At 32.2% G+C, this 23502-nt stretch overlaps 2 protein-coding genes across 2 annotated transcripts; one reads left to right on the forward strand and one right to left on the reverse strand.

Moving 5' to 3' along the window:
* The first annotated feature begins 4122 nt into the window (after positions 1-4122).
* LOC103840375 (subtilisin-like protease SBT2.1) lies at positions 4123-20151 on the forward strand. Its single transcript, XM_009116876.3, has 11 exons — positions 4123-5879; positions 15308-16721; positions 16977-17109; positions 17186-17583; positions 17662-17757; positions 17882-17954; positions 18042-18324; positions 18399-18724; positions 18799-19069; positions 19138-19419; positions 19502-20151. Exons 2-11 carry the CDS (start codon positions 16495-16497, stop codon positions 19921-19923), a joined length of 2511 nt encoding a protein of 836 aa, XP_009115124.1. The 5' UTR covers positions 4123-5879; positions 15308-16494; the 3' UTR covers positions 19924-20151.
* Positions 11358-15310, reverse strand: LOC103840374 (pentatricopeptide repeat-containing protein At1g30610, chloroplastic). The gene is made up of 8 exons (XM_009116875.3): positions 13786-15310; positions 13410-13601; positions 13233-13314; positions 12957-13148; positions 12749-12862; positions 12575-12665; positions 12324-12481; positions 11358-12235 (listed from the first exon to the last, which is right to left on the reverse strand). Exons 1-8 carry the CDS (start codon positions 15027-15029, stop codon positions 11453-11455), a joined length of 2856 nt encoding a protein of 951 aa, XP_009115123.1. The 5' UTR covers positions 15030-15310; the 3' UTR covers positions 11358-11452.
* Positions 20152-23502: the final 3351 nt, after the last annotated feature.

The raw sequence follows: 23502 nt of genomic DNA on the forward strand, positions 1-23502 counted from the left end.
TCTTCTACAATCTTTCAATCAGACTTCACTTTGTATACTCTCAAATTAGAGTCTTTCTACCATTTTTGTAACGGCATGAAATTTGTGGTCCAAAATTTCTTTTGTTTTAAAGGGAAAGTCCAGTAGATCAAGAGCCCGTAAAGATTAAACCTAGGTTATTTCTTGTTTTCTTATAAATAAGGAGTCTTTATCTATCTTCTCTCCCATCACAAATCCAGAACGAAACTTTACAAAGATCCAGAAAAGATTGAAAATCTTAACCGTGAAGATTTCTCCGTTCTCTCTCTCTCTCTCTCTCTCTCTCTCTCTCTCTCTCTCTCTCTCTCTCTCTCTCTCTCTCTCTCTCTCTCTCTCTCTCTCTCTCTCTCTCTCTCTCCTCATCGCCGATCTCGCTCTCTCTCTTTCCTCGTCTGTTGCGAGTTGCCACAGCGGGAAGTAGTCGGCTGTCGTCCTCCTTGCCACCAGCAGTGTGGTGTGTGTCATTTGTTGCTTGATCTCTTGTTTCAGATCTATCAGATATACCTCTAAGTAAGGTGTTTTGAACCCAGTTTATTCTAAGGTATCTTGTTTGGTGTTGGCATTGGGATTGGTTAGTTATGTTTATTGCAAGGATGATAAAACATAATAGATGTTACGATGTTAGATGCATATTACATCTTGCATAAGAACGCTCATATTGTTAAAAGATTTAATGGACTTGTTTGGTTAATGTTGGAGATTGATTGACTGTTGTTTGATTGTTTGTTATGACTGTTTAATATGATTGTTTGTTATGACTAGCTAAGTTGCTAGAATGAATCGAATGATAGGTTAATATATGGATGATTGAACAGGAATCTGAATGATGTGTCATGCAAGTTGAATTGTGTGTGACCCGAGAATGGGTGACGTCTAGAATAAGAGCAGTTTGTATGATTGGGAGTCAATAAGAATGAATGATGATAAGAATATTGTGATTTTCCCTTTGTGTATTTGTTATTTATTTATAAAAATTTACTGATTATATTTAATTATTATTAAAATTAAAAACTAATATCTTATTATATAAAACTTGGTTCTTCAAAGTTGTTAATTAACATGATCGCGACACATGGCAATTATATATTTTAAGATTGTGACATTTGCTAATCTATCTCATAATTAACAATATATATACTAAGATATTAACAAAAAAGAATTTTATTAAAAAGTAATTAAAATAGTATTTAATAGTAATTTTCCTTTTTAAAAATCCTAATGAAAAGATAATTGCAAAAAACTATTTGATAATAAGTGTTCTTATAATATTGTGATATGTGTTTAAATATATAATTATTAAACATATATATATATATATAATAAGATAATAAAAAAGAATTTTGATAAAAAATACTTTTAAAAATTATTTAATAGAAATTTTTTTATAAAGCTTGGTTCTTCAAAGTTGCTAATTAACATGATCGCGACACATGGCAATTATATATTTTAAGATTGTGACATTTGCTAATCTATCTCATAATTAACAATATATATACTAAGATATTAACAAAAAAGAATTTTATTAAAAAGTAATTAAATAGTATTTAATAGTAATTTTCCTTTTTAAAAATCCTAATGAAAAGATAATTGCAAAAAACTATTTGATAATAAGTGTTCTTATAATATTGTGATATGTGTTTAAATATATAATTATTAAACATATATATATATATATAATAAGATAATAAAAACGAATTTTGATAAAAAATACTTTTAAAAATTATTTAATAGAAATTTTTTTATAAAGCTTGGTTCTTCAAAGTTGCTAATTAACATGATCGCGACACATGGCAATTATATATTTTAAGATTGTGACATTTGCTAATCTATCTCATAATTAACAATATATATACTAAGATGTTAACAAAAAAGAATTTTATTAAAAAGTAATTAAAATAGTATTTAATAGTAATTTTCCTTTTTAAAAATCCTAATGAAAAGATAATTGCAAAAAACTATTTGATAATAAGTGCTCTTATAATATTGTGATATGTGTTTAAATATATAATTATTAAACATATATATATATATAATAAGATAATAAAAACGAATTTTGATAAAAAATACTTTTAAAAAATTATTTAATAGAAATTTTTTTAATATTTAGTAGTAATTATTTTAGAGGTTTTCTTTTTACAAAATCCTAAAAAAAAAAATTGAAAACCATTTATTTAATAGAATTTTCCTTTTCTAAAAGTTTAGTTCTTCAAAATTTTTAATTAACATGATCGCGATACATGACAAATATATATTTTAAGAATGTGACATGTGTTAATCTATCTCATAATTAAAATATATATATTAATAAATTAACGAAAATGAATTTTATTAAAAAGTAATAAAAATATTATTTAATATTATTTTCCTTTTTTTAAATCCTAATCAAAAGATAATTGCAAAAGACTATTTGATAACAATTTTCCTTATAATATTATGACATGTGTTTAAATATATAATAATTAAAAATATATATAATAAGATAATAAAACGAATTTAGATAAAAAATATTTAAAAGTAAAAATATTTTGAAAGATATATATATATATATATATAATGGTTGTTTTAAGAGATACTAAAGATAGGAAATTACAAAAGATAAATATTAACTTTTAAGAATAAATGTTAAAAAAAGCCTAATTGTAAACTCCTACAAGTACAAAAAATTATTTAGTACAAAAAAATGAATAAAAACTAGCTTTTAAATAAATAATATTCTTTTTTAAAAGCCTAATTAAAAAAAATAAAAGTACTCTTATTATTGTCTTATAAGATAATTTTGTATGTTAAAAAAGTATGACAAAAAATAGCTAAAAATATTTCACATCTATATTTAGTTTTAAGCATCTACATATTATTTTTACAAAACACAATAGTATTTACATGAAGAGTATTACCTCGGTATTTTCTTTTTAATTTCTTGATACAACTCAACTTTTTATTATTTTTATTACAATCTTATGATGATAACATAATTTTATATTTTGATGTTGTTATCGTACATGATTATGTGTGAATATGATAAATATGTGTTTGTATGTATAAGACAAAATATATAAATAATAAAAATATTTTTTTCAATTAAAAATAAAATAATTGTATAAAAATGTAAAATAAAAATTAATTACAAAATAATTAATTTCCTTTTTCAAAGTCTAAATAAAATAAAAATATAAAAATAATCTTATTTTTATTATAATTAACTAACTTTACTTTTTAATAATTTTGTGTTAAAAAAATATAAACCAAAATTAACTTCAAATATTTTACCTAATATGATTGTGACATGTGTCAATTAAAAAAATAGATTGTGAATGTGTCAATAAAAACTTTAATTATGTGAAAATAACTTCTTCTTTTTCTAAAATCCTAAATAAAAGAGATTTCTAAAAAAGAAAAATTATTTTCTAATCTTAACCAATTTAGAATTTTTTTCTTTTAAAAAAAATCCTAACGAGAGAGAATTGTAAAGTTTTATTTAATTGTAATTTGTACTTATAAAAATTAATGATAAACATGATTAGTAAAAAAATATTTAGTTAACAAGAAAATTTGTAAAAACTATTAGTGATATTGGAAAAACTGAATTTTGAAAATTACAACTTTTAAAAATAGTAAATATTTAGTGGAAATAATTATTTGATAGAAATTTTATTTTTCTAAATCCTAGAAAAAAATATAATTGTAAAAGATTATGTAATATTAATTTCATTTTCTAAAATCCTAAAAAAACTGTACAAGAATATTTGATAGTTTTTTTCTTATTTATATAAAAAATCCTAAACAAAAAAAAATTGTATCATATTTTTAAGTCCTAACCAAAAGAGAATTGTAAAAAAAAAATTAAGAGAGTATTTGATGATGAACATGATACAAAAAAATTATTTAATTAACAAAAGAAGTGTAAAATTAGTATTGATACGAAATGTAAATTTTCTTTATTCGTAAAAATAATAATTATTTGATAGCAATTTATTTTTTCTGAAATTCTACAGAGAATATAATTGTAATTGGTTATATGATAGTAATTTTCTTTTTCTAAAATCTAAAACAAAATTGGAAAATAATATTTAATATTATTTTTTTAATTGTAAATAAAAACGAGATTTATAAAATAGAATTTTTTTCCTTTTCAAAAAAAACCTAACAAAATAAAATTTTAAATAATTATTTAATAAAACATTAAATTATTACAAAAGAGCATGTATAATGTTGTCATTGACTCAATTGGTGTATTTGACTTTCATTTCTTTTTACTTTTCATTCAGTTTCTTATCTCGGGTTATGTTCAATTTAAACGTTTAGATATAGTATTTTATCAATTCATCTATGTATCATGAGTATAAAATACAAATATTAACTTAAACTTATGTGTAAAAATAAGTTTTAATTATAAAATAAATCTCAAACAACATATGCAAAAAACAATCATAAAACTATAATAAAATTATTTATTATTTATTAGTTTTTATTAAATTAAAACATCACATAAAACCCGTTGCAACGCAACGGGCTCATATCTTGTATATATATGAGATTTGGAAAACACACGTTCTTTTTTGAATGAGATATTTGTTGGAGATGTTTTACATATCTCTATATATTTATTTCTATAATACAAGAGGTAAATTATTTTAGCCCACCCTTATCTTTCATCTAAAATAGAAACTATTATTTTTTATTTAGAGAAAGAAATGTCATTCCTCTATGTTTAATGTAACAAAAAAAATGTAGACATTAACATTTTATAATTAATTATTAATACATACATTACTAATTAAAAGACTATAATAATAAATTATTATTTATGTTTTCATTTGGAGATTCTTACGTAATATTTTTTTTAAAAATCTTTGTATACTACATTCTTCATTCATAAATAAATCTTAGAAATCATTAAATATTATCTTTTCAGTTATACAAAATTTACAATTTTACTTGATTAATACTTAGTTATGTGTTTTTCTGCTTTTAATTTTAAACTTTATATTAGAAGATATTTTCGAATAATAACACAAATATTATAAGAATTATCTTTTTAGTTTTAAAACATACTTTTTAGATTTTGGATAATTCTTATTATTATTAATTTTTATAAATTATCTTATCAAAAGAAAATTGAATTAGTTTTTGGTTTTAGCTGATTTATATAATTTATTTTATTAAAGACATAAACGATATTAACCACTCTAACTTTTAAAAAGTTTTTTTTTGTATACTACAGTCTTTATTCATAAATAAATCTTAGAAATCACTCAATATTATCTTTTCAATTATAAAAAAATTAGAATTTTACTTGATTAATATTTAGTTATGCGTTTTTTGTTTTTGTTTTTTTTTTAATTTTTTTATTAGAAGCTATTTTTGAATAACAACACAATATTATAGGAATTATATTTTTATTTTAAAACATACTTTTTATATTTTGGATAATTCTTGTTATTATTAATTTTAATCAATTATCTTATAAAAAATCGTTTTTTGGTTTAGCTAATTTATATATTTTCTTCATTAAGAGCATAAACGATATTAATCACTCTAACTTTTAACGTAGGAGATCGAATGCAAAAAAATCATTTCGCAAATAATAGTATAGAAAAAAAGTGTTATTTTGAAAATCTATATTGGAGTATATTCTATTTTCATTTTAGCGTATATTTTAGAAAAAATAGGAAAATATATAAAAATAGTTTTGTAGACCTATAAATATTAATTTTTTTTTTTTGATGGAGTTCTTATTTTATGTTTTCAGTACTTTTTGACTCCTACAAAAGTCAGGATCAACCAATAGGATCGCCGCACTTGTTAAGCTCCGGTAACTGTGCGTACTGCGTAGAGGCCAACTCCGTCGTGCTGACATGTCGGTAAGATTTCTTAGTGCTTTTGTGATAAGACTTTGGCGTTGGTGTTATTAACGAATAGAGATTATCAATGATGACTTTAATTTTCTTAATCATCATTAATTCCAATTAACAAACATAAAACTCCATCTATCTAAAACCTAACTATTTTTGTTTTATTTAAATACTTTCACGGTCTGTAGCTCTGTTAGAATAATCTGAAGTAAGAAACGGTGTTACTTCAATTCCCTCTAAATTTTACCGATTAATGAAAAGAGTCCTATCCCCATTTTTACTGAAATAATTTGTTTTTTCTGATTTACATCGATATGTTTTCTTCTGTTTACTAAAGAAAAATAAAGAATAATATAATTATTATATATTTTTACTTTCTTCAAATTAATTCAAATTACTCGACTAATTACTCTTAACAGTATACCAATCAGACCTTTAATCTTCAAAATAAAGATTGATTTATAGTTTTATACCTTCATTATTTTATTTTTTTACTAACTATAAATTATACTAACAAACAAAACTAAAACAGTTCAAAAATCTATAGTACAAGCATCATACGTGTCAGTCAACCTATCTATTATGTATTCGTCGTATGACGAATCTGTGGTAAGAAAATGTACAAATCCTTAGTTTTGTGAAATTCGTCTAGATGAAATGAAAAACATGACATTTTGTACAAACACCATCTCCACCAACTCAAACAGTATATTGTAAACACCAAATCTAACTTCTGAAAAAACTTCATACACTACATAGTCTATATAAAAATTGAGCATTCTATTTTTACCAAAAAAAAAAATTGAGCATTCTACTTGCATTCCTTTTTCTCATCAGTATTTTGTCTATTCATGTTTTCCAACAGAACCATTCTAGTGGAAAAGGATGTATCCTTTCATGTTTCATATTGTTCTGAATTATTGGGCTATAAACATTATTTTGAATTTTTTAAAATAAGTATTTTAGAAATAAAAGAAGAAGATCAATAAAAAATACTTCATCCGTTTGTTCTATAAAATAAGATGTTTTGGAAAGTATTTGATGTTCCAAAATATATTATATTTTACTTTTAATGTATTTTAATTTTATTAAAAATTCGTTGATCAATAATATTTTACGGCATTATTTATGATTAGCTTTAATTTATACTAGTAATAATATTATCTTCTAAAAATTAAGTTTCTTAATCTTATGTTTTATGCAAAATATCTTTAATTATGGAATAGAAGGAGTAAAAAAAACATCAAACTAGGCCAGTTTTTTTTAAAAAAAAAACATCAAATTATGTTTGTTTTTTTTTGAAAAAACATCAAATTATGTTGTAATAAAAACTATACTGTAGAGTGTATCAGTATATGTTAGGTTGGGGTCTACATAGCATGCACAGTCCCATGAAGTAGCGCCACATACGTGTTTTGGCGCCTTTAAATGTCTTAAAAGCGCCATCGTACCCTGCGGACAGCCCTCCTTCACCTAATGCGTTGTCTCCTCCTCTCCATCCTTTCATTTCTATTGTGTCGGTTATAACTTTCACCATCGCATGTTCAACTATTATTTACATTTCAAATTACAATCAATCGGTCACTACAATTATATTATTTTTCTTAGCTATTGATAGACCATGATCATGCATACATCTTTTGATAGAAGATAACAGTGTTTGCTGCTTAGTGGGTTTGTCTTTTTGACGCCGATGCCATTTGTATCTTAGTGGTGATTATTGATGTTTACCCACCTGCTCTAACATGCTCAAATCACATTCAAATTGTCTGGTATCGCTTTATTAGTACCCTTTTTTTGTCACACAAACTTTTATTCATTTAATCTTAAATATTCGACTGTCTATTCGTAGTAGTTATAATCATCATTCATCAGCCCGAGCATATTAAATTATCATACACATGAATTGTTGGCTAGCTTCATGTAATAATGCGTATCCAAAAGAAATACTTGTATATCAAAATCAAAAATTAATTTGTTTAGTTCTATAACTAACTATTACAAACCAAAAAAAGCAGATGTGTTTGATACGAAGGCAATAGGTTTGAAAGCAATATAAATATACGTGTATTAAGTGTTTGACTTCATTATATAAGTTGCAATTGCGATTGACCGACCACTCTCCTGCACGTTGACTTTCTATATCTTCACGTCTCATTATCATATTAATTAGTTCTTTCGGGTGGCTTAAGATACGACACACTTTATCCCCTTCACATTCCAACAAAAACACAATTAAAATTTTAGGTTTATGAATTTGTTAGCCTATTTTTGCTGCTAAAATGAATTTGTTTTGTTTAGAACTACGCTAGTTCAATGTATATTCGAACGTTTGAAGAATCAAAGAAAAAAAAAACAAATCTTAAAGAGATCGTGGAGAAAAACAAATGAGTACAATGATTTGGAAGTCGTAGATTTGGCTTTCAACCAACCAAAATACGTATTTTTAATAGATTATTAGATTTTGATCCGCGCTTAGAAAGTGCGGATTTATTTTTGAAATTATATAAATCCTTCTTATATAATTTCTATCTAAGATAATGTATATGTTTGGGTACATTTACCCAGATGCATTGAACCGTATTAAACTGAAAAAAATAAAATTAAACTGAATTTCATAAATAACCGAGTATATCTTATATCTTTGGAACGAAAAAATAGAAACCAAACTGAGAACCAAATGAGTTTTTAATTTTTAAAATACAAATTATATACCTACAAATATTAATTATATTTTCAATTTCTAAATAACTAAATATCCTAAAATACTATTTATAAACCAAGTTATGCAAAAAAAAAATTAATTACTCGAATATTTTTATTCAGATAATTAATAGTTAATTATTTTCCTGTATTTTTTTTTTCAAACAGCCTAAGATATTTTACATTTGTAAAAATTCAATAAAACGTATCATATGCATTGTTAGAATTTGTAAAGTAAGTAAACATGTTCTATTTAAACCAATCTTTTCTTTTACCAATTCCATTTAAATCTTCAACCCGTTTAGAACCATTTAATATTTTTTATGATAAGATTAATCATTTAGTTCATATATAAGAATGTAAGATCAAATGTTAATCATTTATTGCATGTAATTAATTAAATTAATGTTTCATAGTTGAATAGTTGACATTAAGGCTTTTAGTTTTCAATTCACAGTAAAAATGAAAAAAAAAATGTTATACACCAGAGGATTCTTCATTACAACTTATATTAAACATAACTAAACCATTGAAAATTTTATATTATTAATGGAACTATACGTCGTAATGATCACGTCACGTGTAAACATGTTTGAATAATCTGTCATATATTAATGGAGATTTATTGTTAGAGTAGTTATATAATAGATTATGAAAGAATAATAAATGAGTTCATTTAAATTAGAGAAAATTATGTAAAGTATTTATATAGTTAGAGCAATATAAAGTAAGACCAAAAAAATAGTTAAGTCGAACGAAATGGTCTAACAACCTTGTTTAAGCAGATTTTTTAAAGAATTTAAATAGTATAGATTCATTTTTAAGTGAAAAGTATTATAAAAGTATAGTATCTAAAAAATAATTTTCAAAATCGTGAATAATCAATATTATTATCGTGAAGTCGGATTAGTTTTAAAAGAACCGATAATTTTCTATGAAGTCATGACATTCTATAAACGACATTTTTTTTTCCATCAAGGTTTTTTTTTGTTTTAATATATATGAAAAAGGCCAAGGCCCAATGCAAATTACAAAAGCCCAAAAATAGACCGGGCCACAAATTACAAACTCGTCCCTCAATTGGGCCTAAAGCCCACATTGAGAAAATCCTAGCTTACACGCGACGCCGCCTCGCAAATCGTTTCTTTGAACTGCTGGGACACGTGTTGTCATCCTCGACGCCGAGGGACACGTGTCGCGAGGACGTTGCGTCACTGCCGCTTCTCACCATCACCGTCATCGGAGATTCGACACAGGAACACCGGACCACACCGGAACTCCTTAGTTCTGTCTAACTGCACCGTGCCCATCTTTACGCTCCTAGGGTTTCAATATCGGAGAGAGTCAATCGTCTTGACGAGATCTTATCCGTAATCCTTCATCACCACCACCCCAGAGAGAGCTTCACACTCAATGTCCTCATTTCACAGGAGAGCTTCCACCGTCCCCGACGGGATTTCCTCCAACAAACCAAAATCTAAACCGCTAAAAAACAAAGCCGAGAAAGATAAAACCAAACCCTAAGACACCTCTAGGGAAACAAAAGCCGACGACGCAAGGCAAAGGACGCCTCTGCCTCCCGGAAACTTTACGAGACGCAGAGCTGAAGAAGCCTCCGCCCCTCGGAATCTTTTGCGGCGACAGTAGAGCTTTCGGAGCCTCCACCTCCGGAACTAACAGATGATTGTCGCCGCGAGCCGTCCTCAATACGCCTCACCATGAATCCAAAGAGTGGCAAGATGTCACAGTTGAAAGTCCTGATACGAACCGAGAAGCTTCCCGGGGCAAAACCCTAATTCAGATCCGCCGGTATATCGGCGAGTGACGACATCACAAGACACCCAGTCTTGCGCCTGCACTGAAACAAGAGAAGGAGAGCCACCGGTCCGACGAGTGACTCTCCCACCCAAATGGTTCTCTTCTCTCTCTCTCTCTCTCTCTCTCTCTCTCTCTCTCTCTCTCTCTCTCTCTCTCGATGTAATGCGACTGCCATTCTATAAGCGACATTGATGTATTAGAATATTGTTTGATCAATATTTTTTTTAACAGGACCCGACCTATCGCAAGTATTTGATATAATGGAAGAGGATGAGATATATATATATATAATTGACATGACCCCTATGTGTTAATTTTTAATATCGTTTATATCAAGTATTGTAAGGAGTTGGTTTAAGCAAAATGTTTAGTGAATTATTTGAAACATTTGATAAGGTTTATATTAATTGTTTGTATAGTCGTGTGGTATATTGAAAGATCTTATGTAAAAAGATTGAGTGAGTTAAAGTGGATTTACTTAAATGTTAGAGATATTATTTGGTTGTTATATTAGGGGTTAGTTATAATATTTTGTTATATGTAATAGGTCGGACTAAAATGAATAGTTGCAACAACTTTGTTTAAGTATATTTTTCAAAGACTGTTTTCCATTTAATATAATAGATTATTTAGATAGTGAGTAGACTGCGGTTTGAAAAAAAACTACTTACTTACGACTTGTAAACAAAGTAGTTCATCATTATGTAATAGTCCGACTTATGACTTTTCCAATTTATCAAAGAAGTTTATCATAAACGTTCTCTCTTTTAGATGTTAACACATTGTCTCCTTCTCTACTTTGCTTTTGACATTAGATACGCAATAAATCGCAACACTTGAGTTATGTTCTTCAGTATTAGGTTTGGGATTGAGTTGTCTCGCAACTAATTAACTATGTTTAAACTCTAATTGAAACTCTATTCAGATAGCAGCGATGATTCACATAGTTGTTAATACGTAATAATATACTTCTCAGTTCTCCCTCACCACTTTCTTATATCTTTAAAGAAATTACAACAATCACAGCCTTTTCTCATAATGTTATAAAGAGTATCAATAACTTACAACACTTGTGTTCTGTTCTTCAGAAACTCTTTACAAGAACTCAAAAGATTCCCCAAAACCGAATCCGAAGACTCACTTCTCAAACCCACGCGTCTGTTCACATCGTCCATTAACCTCAAAACTGAATCTTTCTCAAACCGGTACAAGACCTTGGACCATGCGTCCGAGGACCATGCACGTAGCTCGGTCTCCTCGATGTTACCATTAAGAACAGCAAGAGAGGATATGGCCGTTGCATGATCGCCTTTCTCGAGCTTCCTGCAGAATCTTTCTTTGATTAGAGGCGAAGGCGGAATCCTATTACTCCGTCTCAGATGTTCCCATGTCGCTTCCATCACTTCTTCCTGTTCTGCTCTGCTAGCTTCAAGAACCATTTTGAGATGACGTTTGGCATTGAAATGGTATCCGTGACGCAACATCTCCCTATACGCATAACCAAAATCATCCCACTTTTTATGTTCAGCGCAAGCTTCTAGCATTGTGTTAAAAGTATACGTGTCTGGCAACACTCTCGATTCGAAATCTGAGCTGCTTTCTATATTATTTCCATCTTCCAACATCTTCTGGAAAAGTTCCCTGCCTTCTTCAAACAACCCGTCTTGTTGTAGATAAGCTTTTAGCATTATGTTGCACGTCACTAGGTTCGGGTTGCAGACCTCCTTCATCTGATCAAAGATATAAGCTGCGTTCTTCACGTTTCCGGAGTCGAGGCATGCTTGTATAAGGCCAGTGTAAGTCACCACAAGAGGCTTATTTGCAACTCTACATATCTTCTTAATCTGACATTGGATGGTATATAATCAAGATCAGCTTTCTAGATCAGATTCTCGATACGCTTTAAGGACTGCTGGGTTTACAGAATTTTACCATGTTAAGCCCTTCACTGCACCTTCCTGCGCTACATAGACAGCGAGCAAGGTCGTAGTAAAGAGCAGCTGATCCAACAATACCACGGCCTTCCATATCCTCAACCGTCTCTATGGCCTCATCGGTTTTGCCTTCTTTCCACAGTGTATTAACAAGAACTGATCACAGGAAGAGATGATTGGTTACTCTCCAAAAGGGTATTTTAAAAACTAATAACGTAAAGGAAAAAGGACAAAGAGTTCACAAAACACCTCTGTATGCTAGAGCATTAGGGATAGAGGATTTCTGCATCTTCCTGAAGAATTCATGAACTAAGTTGTATTTCTCACATGCTAGCATCACCTGCTTAGACAGACAATACAAATCTACTACTGAATTATGTTGTTATGGAACATTAACTGTTATGAGGAGAATGACTATTTAACCTCCATAACGAGGCCATAGGTGACAGGAGAAGGTTTTTGTCCTCTTTGCTTTAACTGCTGTAAGACCCAGAATGCTCCTTCCCACTGCTTCCGTTGAACACATGCGTTGAGCACCTGTGGTGGATGGATGTCCAGGACTTACATTAGATAAAGGTAGGCTATATATATATATATCTTCATAAGAAGGAGAAAATCATAAATCACTGACCGCATTGTAGACAACAACGTCAGGTTCAAGCCGGGGATCCCATTTTGCAAGTGTTGTTGGCTTGAACTTCTTTTTAGGTGGAGATCTCATTGTGTCAATCACATGAAAGAGTTCCTTTATATGACCAGCTTGTCCAAGTGTTACTGCAATTGAACGGTACGCTACCATATCCGGATATGATGATATTTGTAACTGGTGAAGAAAAACACAAAGAAAACCTCAGATCATAACGGAAGCAAAAAGAACACATACATGAACGGTATAATGGTCTTTTACCATCATTGCATGGAATACATTGAGAGCTTCCACAGGCCTTCTTGACTTACCAAGCACATTTAGTGCAGTTGTGTAAATGATTCTGGATCCAAAAAGGTAAAATCTGTCAGCATTACCCCTGAAGAAGACTCTAGAGTTCTACAACTGAATTCCAACAGCTCACTTTTAGAATAGTACCTTAGCTTGTTTGATTTGAAACGGTCTTGCCTTTGAAGCCACTCAATGACTTGAAGAACTCGTCTCCAGTTTCCAAGTTTCCCTAGAAAGTGGATCAGTCTCATTATAGTGTAATCCGTATATCTGATCTTTGCACTCCGGATCGCCTTGGAAAAGAGCCACTCAGGCATATTGATGTCTGCACCATTCAACCTAGCGAAATAAACTTCCTTAAACATAAAATTCAGCTGAGTTTGATAATAGTTTCATGAGAAATGAACTAATCTCATCTGCAAGACTGCAAGAGCACACAACTAAATCAACATCCTTAACATATCTAACTCCTAGTTTCTCTCTTCTAAGTAACCAAAACTAGATAGTAACTTAAAACACATACACTTTTGCCAACTTCTCGATTCTGTCTTCCATTTCGAGACGTGAAGTTGCTGGCTTGTCCACTATGTCACTGGACTCATCAGAAAACCTAAAGGCAGGACTTTCCATGTCAAACAAGCTATCATCATCATCCTTCTTAGCACCCACTTTCCTGGTTCTACTCAACTTGCTACTTCTTAAATCATGCCTCTCGATGGCTAGTCTCTCAATTCGCCTTTCCTCAGCGAGGAGATCCAATCCATCTCCCCTGGAACCTCTCTCACTTCCTCTTGATGTACCATTGTCACGCTGATACCTCATCATCTCCTGCTTCGGATTCTGTCTCCTGAAACCCTCATCTTCTCGCACAATCACTGACGATTCACCACTTTTACTCCATTTCACATCTTTGGCTATTCCCTGAAACCGCGTATCTCCAACAGTATCAGCTTTGGAACCTCTATCAATCCCTTTGGATGCATCAGGGGAACGTTGGTACCTAACCATCTCCTGCTTCACGTACCTTTTGTTGAAGCTCTCATCTTCCGGGGCAGCCACTGAGGAAGATCCACCACTCTTACTCCATTTGACGACATCTTTGTCTGTTCTATGAAACCGCCTTTCTCCAACAACATCAGCTTTAGAACCTCTCTCAACCCCTCTAGATGCATCAGGGGACCGCTGATACTTAACCATATCCTGCTTCACGTACTTTCTTCTCCTAAAGCTCTCATCTTCTGGGGCAGTCACTGAAGAAGTCTCACCACTATGAATCCCATTTTCTTCATTCCTCTTGGAACCTCTCCCATCATCACGTTTCTCGCCGCTGACCAACTCCAGCCTCGAGTATCTTCTCCTGAAACCTTCATCTTTAGTCTTCACATCTTCAACATCTCGTCCCAACACTAATCTTCTTCTATCACCACCATTTTCACCATCATCCTCACCTTCTTTATCTATAACCAAGCCGTCGACTTTCTTCTTGTTCCGAGCTGTTTTAACCGATTCCATGATTTGCAGATACTGATCGAAACTGGGTTTGAACGCAAACCCTCCATCACCTGAAGTTTGCAAACCCACCTCCTTCGTGTTCGAATTCAAACACAAGATTACATTTTTCTTCGTATTTAGAGGAACGAGTCGCCGGCTGTTAAACCAAACTTGACGAAACACCGGTCTCCGGCGAGAATTGCAGCGAAAGTTCCGACTCTCATCGAATAAAGAGGCTTTGACGACGAAACTATTCGTCGATATCATCACCGCCATTTCACTCTCCTAACTTCAAAGTTCGAAATTATCGTCGTTGAACCCTATCGGTTATCGTCACCGTCCGACGTGGCTGAATCAATAAACCTACTTGCTGTTTCTTTGTTATCAAATCTCACGGTGCGTCGTTTTTTTTTGTGTGATGTTGTGACGGATCGTATGTAGCCCAGCTATTATTGGGCCTATGATCTGTGATCTACTCGTATAACCCGAGTTTGTTGTTATCTTAACCGGATTAAACCTATCCCGGTCCAGATCATCTCTAGATATTTTTACAGGTACGGGCTTTTTTTTGGTCGGAGCTCTGAATGCCGGAAAAAATATGTCCATGTCGAAGAGCTTCAGTGTGCTTTAAGTTCGTATGCATGATGGATTACTGTAAACCCCAAGCATGTGTATTCTTTGATTTGATGAAGAAACAAGAACAAGATTCTGAGGTAACCATAAAAGGAGATACTTTTAGTGTTGGTTTAAGTTGGAACCAACGCAGAGATGGTGTTGATTACAGAATCCATTATCTCTTGCTAAAAAGAAGGTACTCAACGGGTAAATACTATATACAATGATGTAAAGCGAGTGTAATGACTCGTGTTAATTAAAAGGTTAAAAAGTTAAAAAAAGTATACATTGGACCTACTTCTTTTGATGCGGCTAATTAATCATGGCTTTCATCTCATGTGCTTCTAGAACAGTAAAGCATATCTTCTTGTCTCATGATAGTAGATTAGTAAGAAAAAAAAAGGTTACAAGTGAAGAATAAGTATTTCGAGTCTGGACCGGTCTGGATACATCCGTTATAGCTTGATCGGTTTTGTTGTTTTGGTTGAAAATGGTCAAAAGAAGAAGAGTCACGGATGTTATTAAGAAGAAGAAGAAGAAAAGCGACTTATCAAAGAATCTTACCGTTGGACAATAGACAAAACGTCACCTAAAAGGCTAAAAGATAAAAGAACAAACAACTAAAGATTTTAAAAGTGAAAAAAGACTTGTTGTATATGAAACACTTTCACTTGCTGTCTCGTTTTCCCCCTACTTAATGTGTAAACGAAGTTATATTAAATTTTGATACAAAATACTTAGGAAAGATGAAATATTGAATGAGTCAAAAATGAAATAAAGGACAACAAAGGTGATCATTTTTTTATACTACTATATAGTAAAGCTATATAGAGATGCATTACGAAGCATAAACACACTTGGAAACAAAAGAAAACTACAAGTGAGAACATGTTAAAAGCCCTTCCACCGATCTTTGCATTAATAAAGCATTTCAGACACCGAGAAGCCTTTTCCTTCTTTCTTCAGACAAAAGTACTACTCTGAGACCATTGTACTCTAAAAAACTCTCTCTTCCTCCTTCTCTGCTTCTGAGATACACACTACTCTACTCCCATGGAGCTTTGATGGGTATCTGCAATTTCCAATCTTTCCCCCTTTTCTTCTGAGAATTTTTTGCTCAAGAATCATGGAAGAGTCTTCTTCATTTGTGCGTTCCGTGTTTGTGCTCTGTTTGGTTTCGTCCTCTGTGTTCTGTTTGGATGACTCCGACCAAAACGCTACTGTTTTGTCTTCTTCTGCTGTTTACATTGTTACTCTCAAGGACCCTCCATCTGTTCATTCCTCCTCCGGCAGAGAAACGGATGCCTCCAAACACAGCCTTACATCTACTTCATCTCAAACTTACAGAACATCGTATGTACAAAAAAGTTACCTCCTTTATTATTCTTCATGTTTGCCACAAATGTTGCAATTCATCAATTTTGGGCCCCAGATTACTTGTCGCTTGTTGTTCTTTGGTCTTTTCCTAGAAGTCTTAAACTATAAAAGGCGGCTCCAAGCTGAAACCTTTATGTTGTTAAACGAAGCTATGTCTGATGGAATTTTGAGATTCAAGCTTATACCTTTATGCTCCGATTACAATCTTAATCTCTTTGTTTATACATTTAGGAACCGAAGCGCTTATTTAATTAGAGTTCATGACTCGTTGTTGAGAAAAGTATTGAGAAAGGAGAATTACATTAAGCTCTACAGCTACCACTATCTCATCAATGGGTTTTCAGCTGTTATCACCCAACAACAGGTACTCTCATATCTCTGAATCTCTAATTGTTAGTGCTTGTTCTATGTTTTTAACTGTTTTTTTTTTTTCTCTCAAGGCTGAAAGACTAGCTGCAAGAAAGGAAGTGCACAATGTGGTTCTTGATTATCCGGTTAAGAAAGCAACCACTCACACGCCGCAGTTCTTAGGTTTGCCACGTGGAGCTTGGCCCCGTGAAGGAGGCTCTGAGTACGCAGGAGAAGGAGTTGTTATAGGGTTTATCGATACTGGAATTGACCCCACTCATCCAAGTTTTAGTGACAAAGTCCCGGGACATTCGTATCCGGTCCCTCCTCGGTTTACTGGTGTCTGTGAAGTCACCACAGGTTTCCCTTCCGGTTCTTGCAACAGGAAGCTCGTTGGAGCACGCCATTTCGCTGAGTCGGCTCTCAGTAGAGGAGTCTTGAATTCATCTCAGGACGATGCTTCACCGTTTGATGGTGAAGGGCATGGCACGTAAGTGTAAAAGCCACTCTTATGTTTTTGATTCAAAACCACCATTCGGTTAGTGCTGATATTGGTTGGTTTATGCAGTCACACAGCTTCTGTTGCAGCTGGGAATCACGGGGTCCCTGTGGTGGTTTGTGGTCATCGCCTTGGGAATGCTAGTGGGATGGCTCCTCGTGCTCAGTAAGTCATTACCACAAAATGACACTCCTTATGTTGCATATTAACATATAAAATGAAACGGATAGAGTATTCTCCTTGGAAACAGTTTTTACAAACACTAAATGTCACTGTCTGTTCTTGTTAGTGTTGCTATTTACAAGGCATTGTATAAGAGGTTTGGAGGTTTTGCAGCAGATATCATTGCAGCCATAGATCAGGTGAAGAAATTGTTATCTTTGTACTGAAACTTTGATGAAATGATTTGGTAGTTGACATAGTTATGTGTATATTGTCATCTTCTTAAGGCTGCTCAAGATGGAGTTGACATAATAAACTTATCAATCACACCGAATAGACGTCCACCTGGCATCGCCACGTTCTTCAACCCGATCGATATGGCATTGCTTTCAGCTGTGAAAGCTGGCATCTTTGTAGTGCAAGCAGCTGGTAACACAGGACCAGCTCCTAAGAGCATGTCTTCCTTCAGTCCTTGGATCTTCACTGTTGGAGCTACATCTCATGATAGAGTTTATACTAACTCGATAATTCTAGGAAATAATGTCACCATCTCTGGAGTTGGACTCGCATGTAAGTCCCGTTATGTTTACACCTTAGCTTCTATCTTGACCTTACCTTTACTAGTTTCTCATTTTTGCTATTAGCTGGTACAAGGACAATGCACAAGCTTGTTTTAGCTGCACATGCGCTCCGCAATGGTACTACCATTATGGATGCTATATATGTTGGGGAGTGCCAAGATTCGAGTAGCTATGATCAGAAGCTGGTGCAGGGGAAGATACTTGTCTGCAGTTACACAGTCCGGTTTATTCTCGGTGTCTCAACCGTCAAACAAGCCTTGATAACAGCAAAGAACTTAACAGCAGCAGGTCTTGTCTTCTATATGGATCCTTCTTCCACTGGTTTTCAGATGACTTCAACTCCAATGGATATCCCAGGGATTCTAATCTCCTCCCCACAAGATTCTCTGGTATAACCACAATCTTAAAATGTAAACTAGTCTATTACAGTGAACAAGAATGTAACTTAATGTACCATGTGCAGGCTTTACTTCAGTACTACAATACTTCTCTGTCGAGGGACAATGCTTCAGGGAAAATAGTTGGTTCTGCATCAGTTGCGAGAATAGTTGGTGGCATGAAGCCTACCTATGGCATTACAGCACCAAAGGTGATGTACTTCTCTGCTAGAGGACCTGACCCAGAAGACGATTCTTTCCAAGATGCTGATGTAATGAAACCCAACTTAGTAGCTCCAGGGAACTCTATATGGGGCGCTTGGAGTCCTCTTGGCATCGGTACTGCTGATTTTCAAGGTACATATATTATAAGATCTACTCATGTTATGTTTCTGGTAGTCTTTTTGAGCTTTGGCGGTGTTTAGGTGAGCGTTTCGCGATGGAGTCAGGGACAAGCATGTCTGCTCCACACGTAACTGGTATTGCAGCACTCATCAAGCAGAAGTTCCCTCATTTCACACCTGCAGCCATCGCATCCGCGCTCTCGACAACAGCTTCTCTAACAGACAGAAAGGGTGGTCCTATAATGGCGCAACGCACTGTCTTAAACCCTGACGCTACTCAAACCCCTGCAACGCCTTTCGATATGGGCAGTGGATTCGTTAATGCTACTGCAGCTCTTGACCCTGGTTTGATTTTCGACATAGGTTGGTACACACTTTCTTGAACCTCCCAAGTCCAACACTCTCATCTTTTTTTATTAACATGAAGTGTTTCTGCTAAATGTAGGTTACAATGAATACATGAAGTTCCTCTGTGGAATCAACGGATCATCTCCCGTTGTTCTCAACTACACAGGAGAAAGCTGCTCGGCGTATAACTCCTCCCTTGCAGCCTCTGACCTGAACCTTCCCTCGGTGACAATAGCTAAGCTTGTTGGTACTAGAACTGTCCTAAGATGGGTTACTAACATTGCAGCCACGGTTGCAAACGAGACTTATACAGTAGGGTGGAAGGCACCTGACTCGGTTTCTGTTAAGGTCTCTCCTGCCAAGTTTACAATCGGGAACGGTCAGACAAGGGTCTTGAGTCTTGTCTTTGGGGCGATTAAGAATGGTTCGGTAGCGAGTTTTGGAAAAATTGGGATGGTTGGAGACAGAGGTCACGTGGTTAACATTCCGGTGACAGTCATCTACAAGATTGCTGTCTGAGAGATGATATAGTAGGGTTGTCTATGAAGAGTTTTTGTGTGATGAAAACAAACTTGAGGAAGTTGTTAAGAAAAAGGCTTTTAGTGATTGTGTAGTTTGTTTGTTTGTTTGTTTAGTGTCCTGCTGATTAAAAAGCTTTAGAAAAAATGCGTAGTTTGTAAATTTGTTTTTGGAGTGTTTTTGTGATGGTTTTTATTGAATCTAATCCAATCTTTGATTTTTAAGTAATTAAAAAAAAGTTGTCTTTATCTTAAACTTTATTTTCCAATATTGAGAGCAACAAACAAAAATTTGATCGGAGGTACACTTTTGTTTATTTTTGGGCAAAATTGGTTATTAATATAATATTTTAGGTTTGATTGGTAACATAAGCAAAATAACTCCGAGTAAATGTAAAAATAATATACATTGTTTATTAGGTTATTTCAGTTTCTTTGTATATTTGAGTATGCCTGTAAACACGTTTAGCAATAAGAAAATAGAGTAAAAATATTGAGTTAATCCATTTTTATTCAATTAAATAAAAGTTGCTTTTGTCATTTCACACTAAAAATAGAAAAATTAGGAGCTTTTTTTGTCATCTGGTATTTTATTAAAAGTTTAAGTTTAAAATGGACAAAGCCCAACACTAACATTGACAATATAATGAAAAATTACCCTCAAAAAAAAAAATTAGGAGCTATGCTCATAAAATAGACAATAATTAACTAACTACCCTCTTTTTTTTTACCGTCATCCAAACCATACCGATTATGCCCCTAGTGTCATAGATCCAGTTGTCGTGTAGGTTAATCAGTTCGTGTATCAACATGTTGTCATAGCTTCTGATCATGTACATGAACTTAAAATTTGTCAGATATATCTCTCCTAACAAAATAACACTATTTAAAATAGAGAAAAAGAGAAAAGAGAGGGAGAGAGAGAGAGAGAGAGAGAGAGAGAGAGAGAGAGAGAGAGAGAGAGAGAGAGAGAGAGAGAGAGAGAGAGAGAGAGAGAGAGAGAGAGAGAGAGAGAGAGAGAGAGATGAAATATCTTGTTGTTAACGTTGTATATCTCAATTTGATTTTCCATAATATATCTATTTCTTCTTCTTTTTAACACACATTCTGTTAATCAGTCCATGCTCTATAACTTTCATGATTGTTCTCACTTATCTCTTTCTTTTCTCTTCAATATTGAATTTTGCTCGTTCCTTTTAATAATAAGAAAATAAATAAGTTTAACGCACATTACAATATACTCTCAACAATGATCCGCCATTGATACAATTTTGTCAAGTTTATATGATATGCTTATTAATTTTAACACTCTTTGGATTATTGTTAACAAAAATGATGGCTAGAGATTCACTACGCCGTTTCCAATCTTCCATTTCGATCTTCCTTGAGTTATGTCACAAACGCTCTCATCCCATCCACTTGCAAGCTCTCAAAGAACAACAACCTCTGCCATCTTCGACGCCACCACCGCTGTGTCAAAATAAATCTCATTTTTTTCTTAGTGATACATAGATAAATACAAGATACAATCTTGATTATCTCTCACGGATACCGCCACCTTCAATTCTAAATCGCAATTCATTTACAATTATCCATAATAAAAGTGTTCTTGTGGATCTTCAATTTTATCAGATCTTTATGTTAGTCGTTATTTTAATTTTGATAATATTTATGTTAGCCGATATTTACCCAGTTACCCAAAAATAATAATTTTAAAGTGGATTTTCAATTTTATCAGTTCTTATATTTTCTAATCTTTGGAATACATATTTTGTTAATTGTTACAACATTGCACTGCTAATTGATAAATGATTTAAAATGTTATATTTGTTGTTAATTGATGATTTGTTAGCTGGTAAATGTTCTGAAAATAGTTTGCTAACTTATACATTGTTGATACATGGGTTGTTAGCTACCAAGTGAATTGATACATGGTTTGTGAGTTAATATGTTATATGATAAATTGTTTGTTGTCTGGTAAATAATTAGATACATGGTCCACGTTTTGTTAGCTGATACATAGTTTGATACCAAAAAATTTATAATTGGTTTGTATGATGTTACAAAAGACTTGAAATTATAGTAAATTTTCAATTTTATCAGTTCTTATATTTTCTAATTTTTGGAATACATATTTTGTTAATTGTTACAACATTGCACTGCTAATTGATAAATGATTTAAGATGTTATATTTGTCGTTAATTAATAACAATTTGTTAGCTGGTAAATGTTCTGCAAAATAGTTTGCTAGCATATACATTGTTGATACATGAATTGTTAGCTGCCAAATGAATTGATACATGGTTTGTGAGTTAATATGTTATATGATAAATTGTTTGTTGTCTGAAAAATAATTAGATACATGGTCCACGTTTTGTTAGCTGATACATAGTTTGATACCAAATGGCTTGTGATTAAGTGATGCATGGTTTGTGTAGATGATAAATGGTTGGATAAATGGCTTGTGAACTTGTACATTTATGATAATTAGTTTGTTCGATGACAAATGAGTTGATACATGGTGTAAGTTAATATGTTGTTTGCTAAATTATTTTTTATTTGATACTTAATTTTTTATCCGATACATTTTTATTATATGATGCAAAAATTTCCATAAACGTAATTAGTGACTGTAGAAAGATTCAGAAAGAAGATTGAACAACTTTATGTAGAGAACTATTTTTTCATTGGACTGGTTGTTATTCAGAAATTATTTTTGGTAGTTTGTGTATTTGTTTAGTAAAAATTTGGGCCTATAAAATATTTAATTTCATACGCTATATTAACCATGTTTGTTGGTGTTGTCCTCTAATAAATAAAAATGTAACAGCTAACATTTTATGTAACAGCTAACATTATATAACTTTCTCACGAACAAAATTACAAATATCAAATCATTATTTAGTGTCTAAATTTAACATGCTAAACCAAATCCACTAATGCAATGGACTAATTGTTAAATAAACATGATAACGTAACGATCACAAATTAGTTTTCAACTAACATAATATGTACCTATTAAGTTATAGAGTTATGCAGTGTCTAGGATATGCAAAATTTGTCAATTACAAAGTTAATTGTTAATATATATATTGGATATATAACAAAACATATAGCTGCTATGAAATATCTTGTTGTTAACGTTGTATATCCCGATTTGATTATCCATAATATGTCTCTTTCTTCTTCTTTTTAACACACATTCTTTTAATCAGTCCATGCTCTATAACTTTTATGATTGTTCTCACTTATCTCTTTCTTTTCTCTTCAATATTGAATTTTACTCGTTTGTTTTAATAATAAGAAAATAAATAAGTTTAACGCACATTACAATATACTCTCAACAGTGATCCGCCATTGATACAATTTTGTCAAGTTTATATGATATACTTATTAATTTCAACACTCTTTGGATTATTGTTAACAAAAATGATGGCTAGAGATTCACTACGCCGTTTCCAATCTTCCACTTCGATCTTCCTTGAGTTCTGTCACAAACGCTCTCATCCCATCCACTTGCAAGCTCTCAAAGAATAACAACCTCTGCCATCTTCGATGCCACCATCGCTGTGTCAAAATA

This window comes from Brassica rapa, chromosome A09 (assembly GCF_000309985.2).
Source record: "Brassica rapa cultivar Chiifu-401-42 chromosome A09, CAAS_Brap_v3.01, whole genome shotgun sequence".
NCBI lineage: Eukaryota > Viridiplantae > Streptophyta > Magnoliopsida > Brassicales > Brassicaceae > Brassica > Brassica rapa.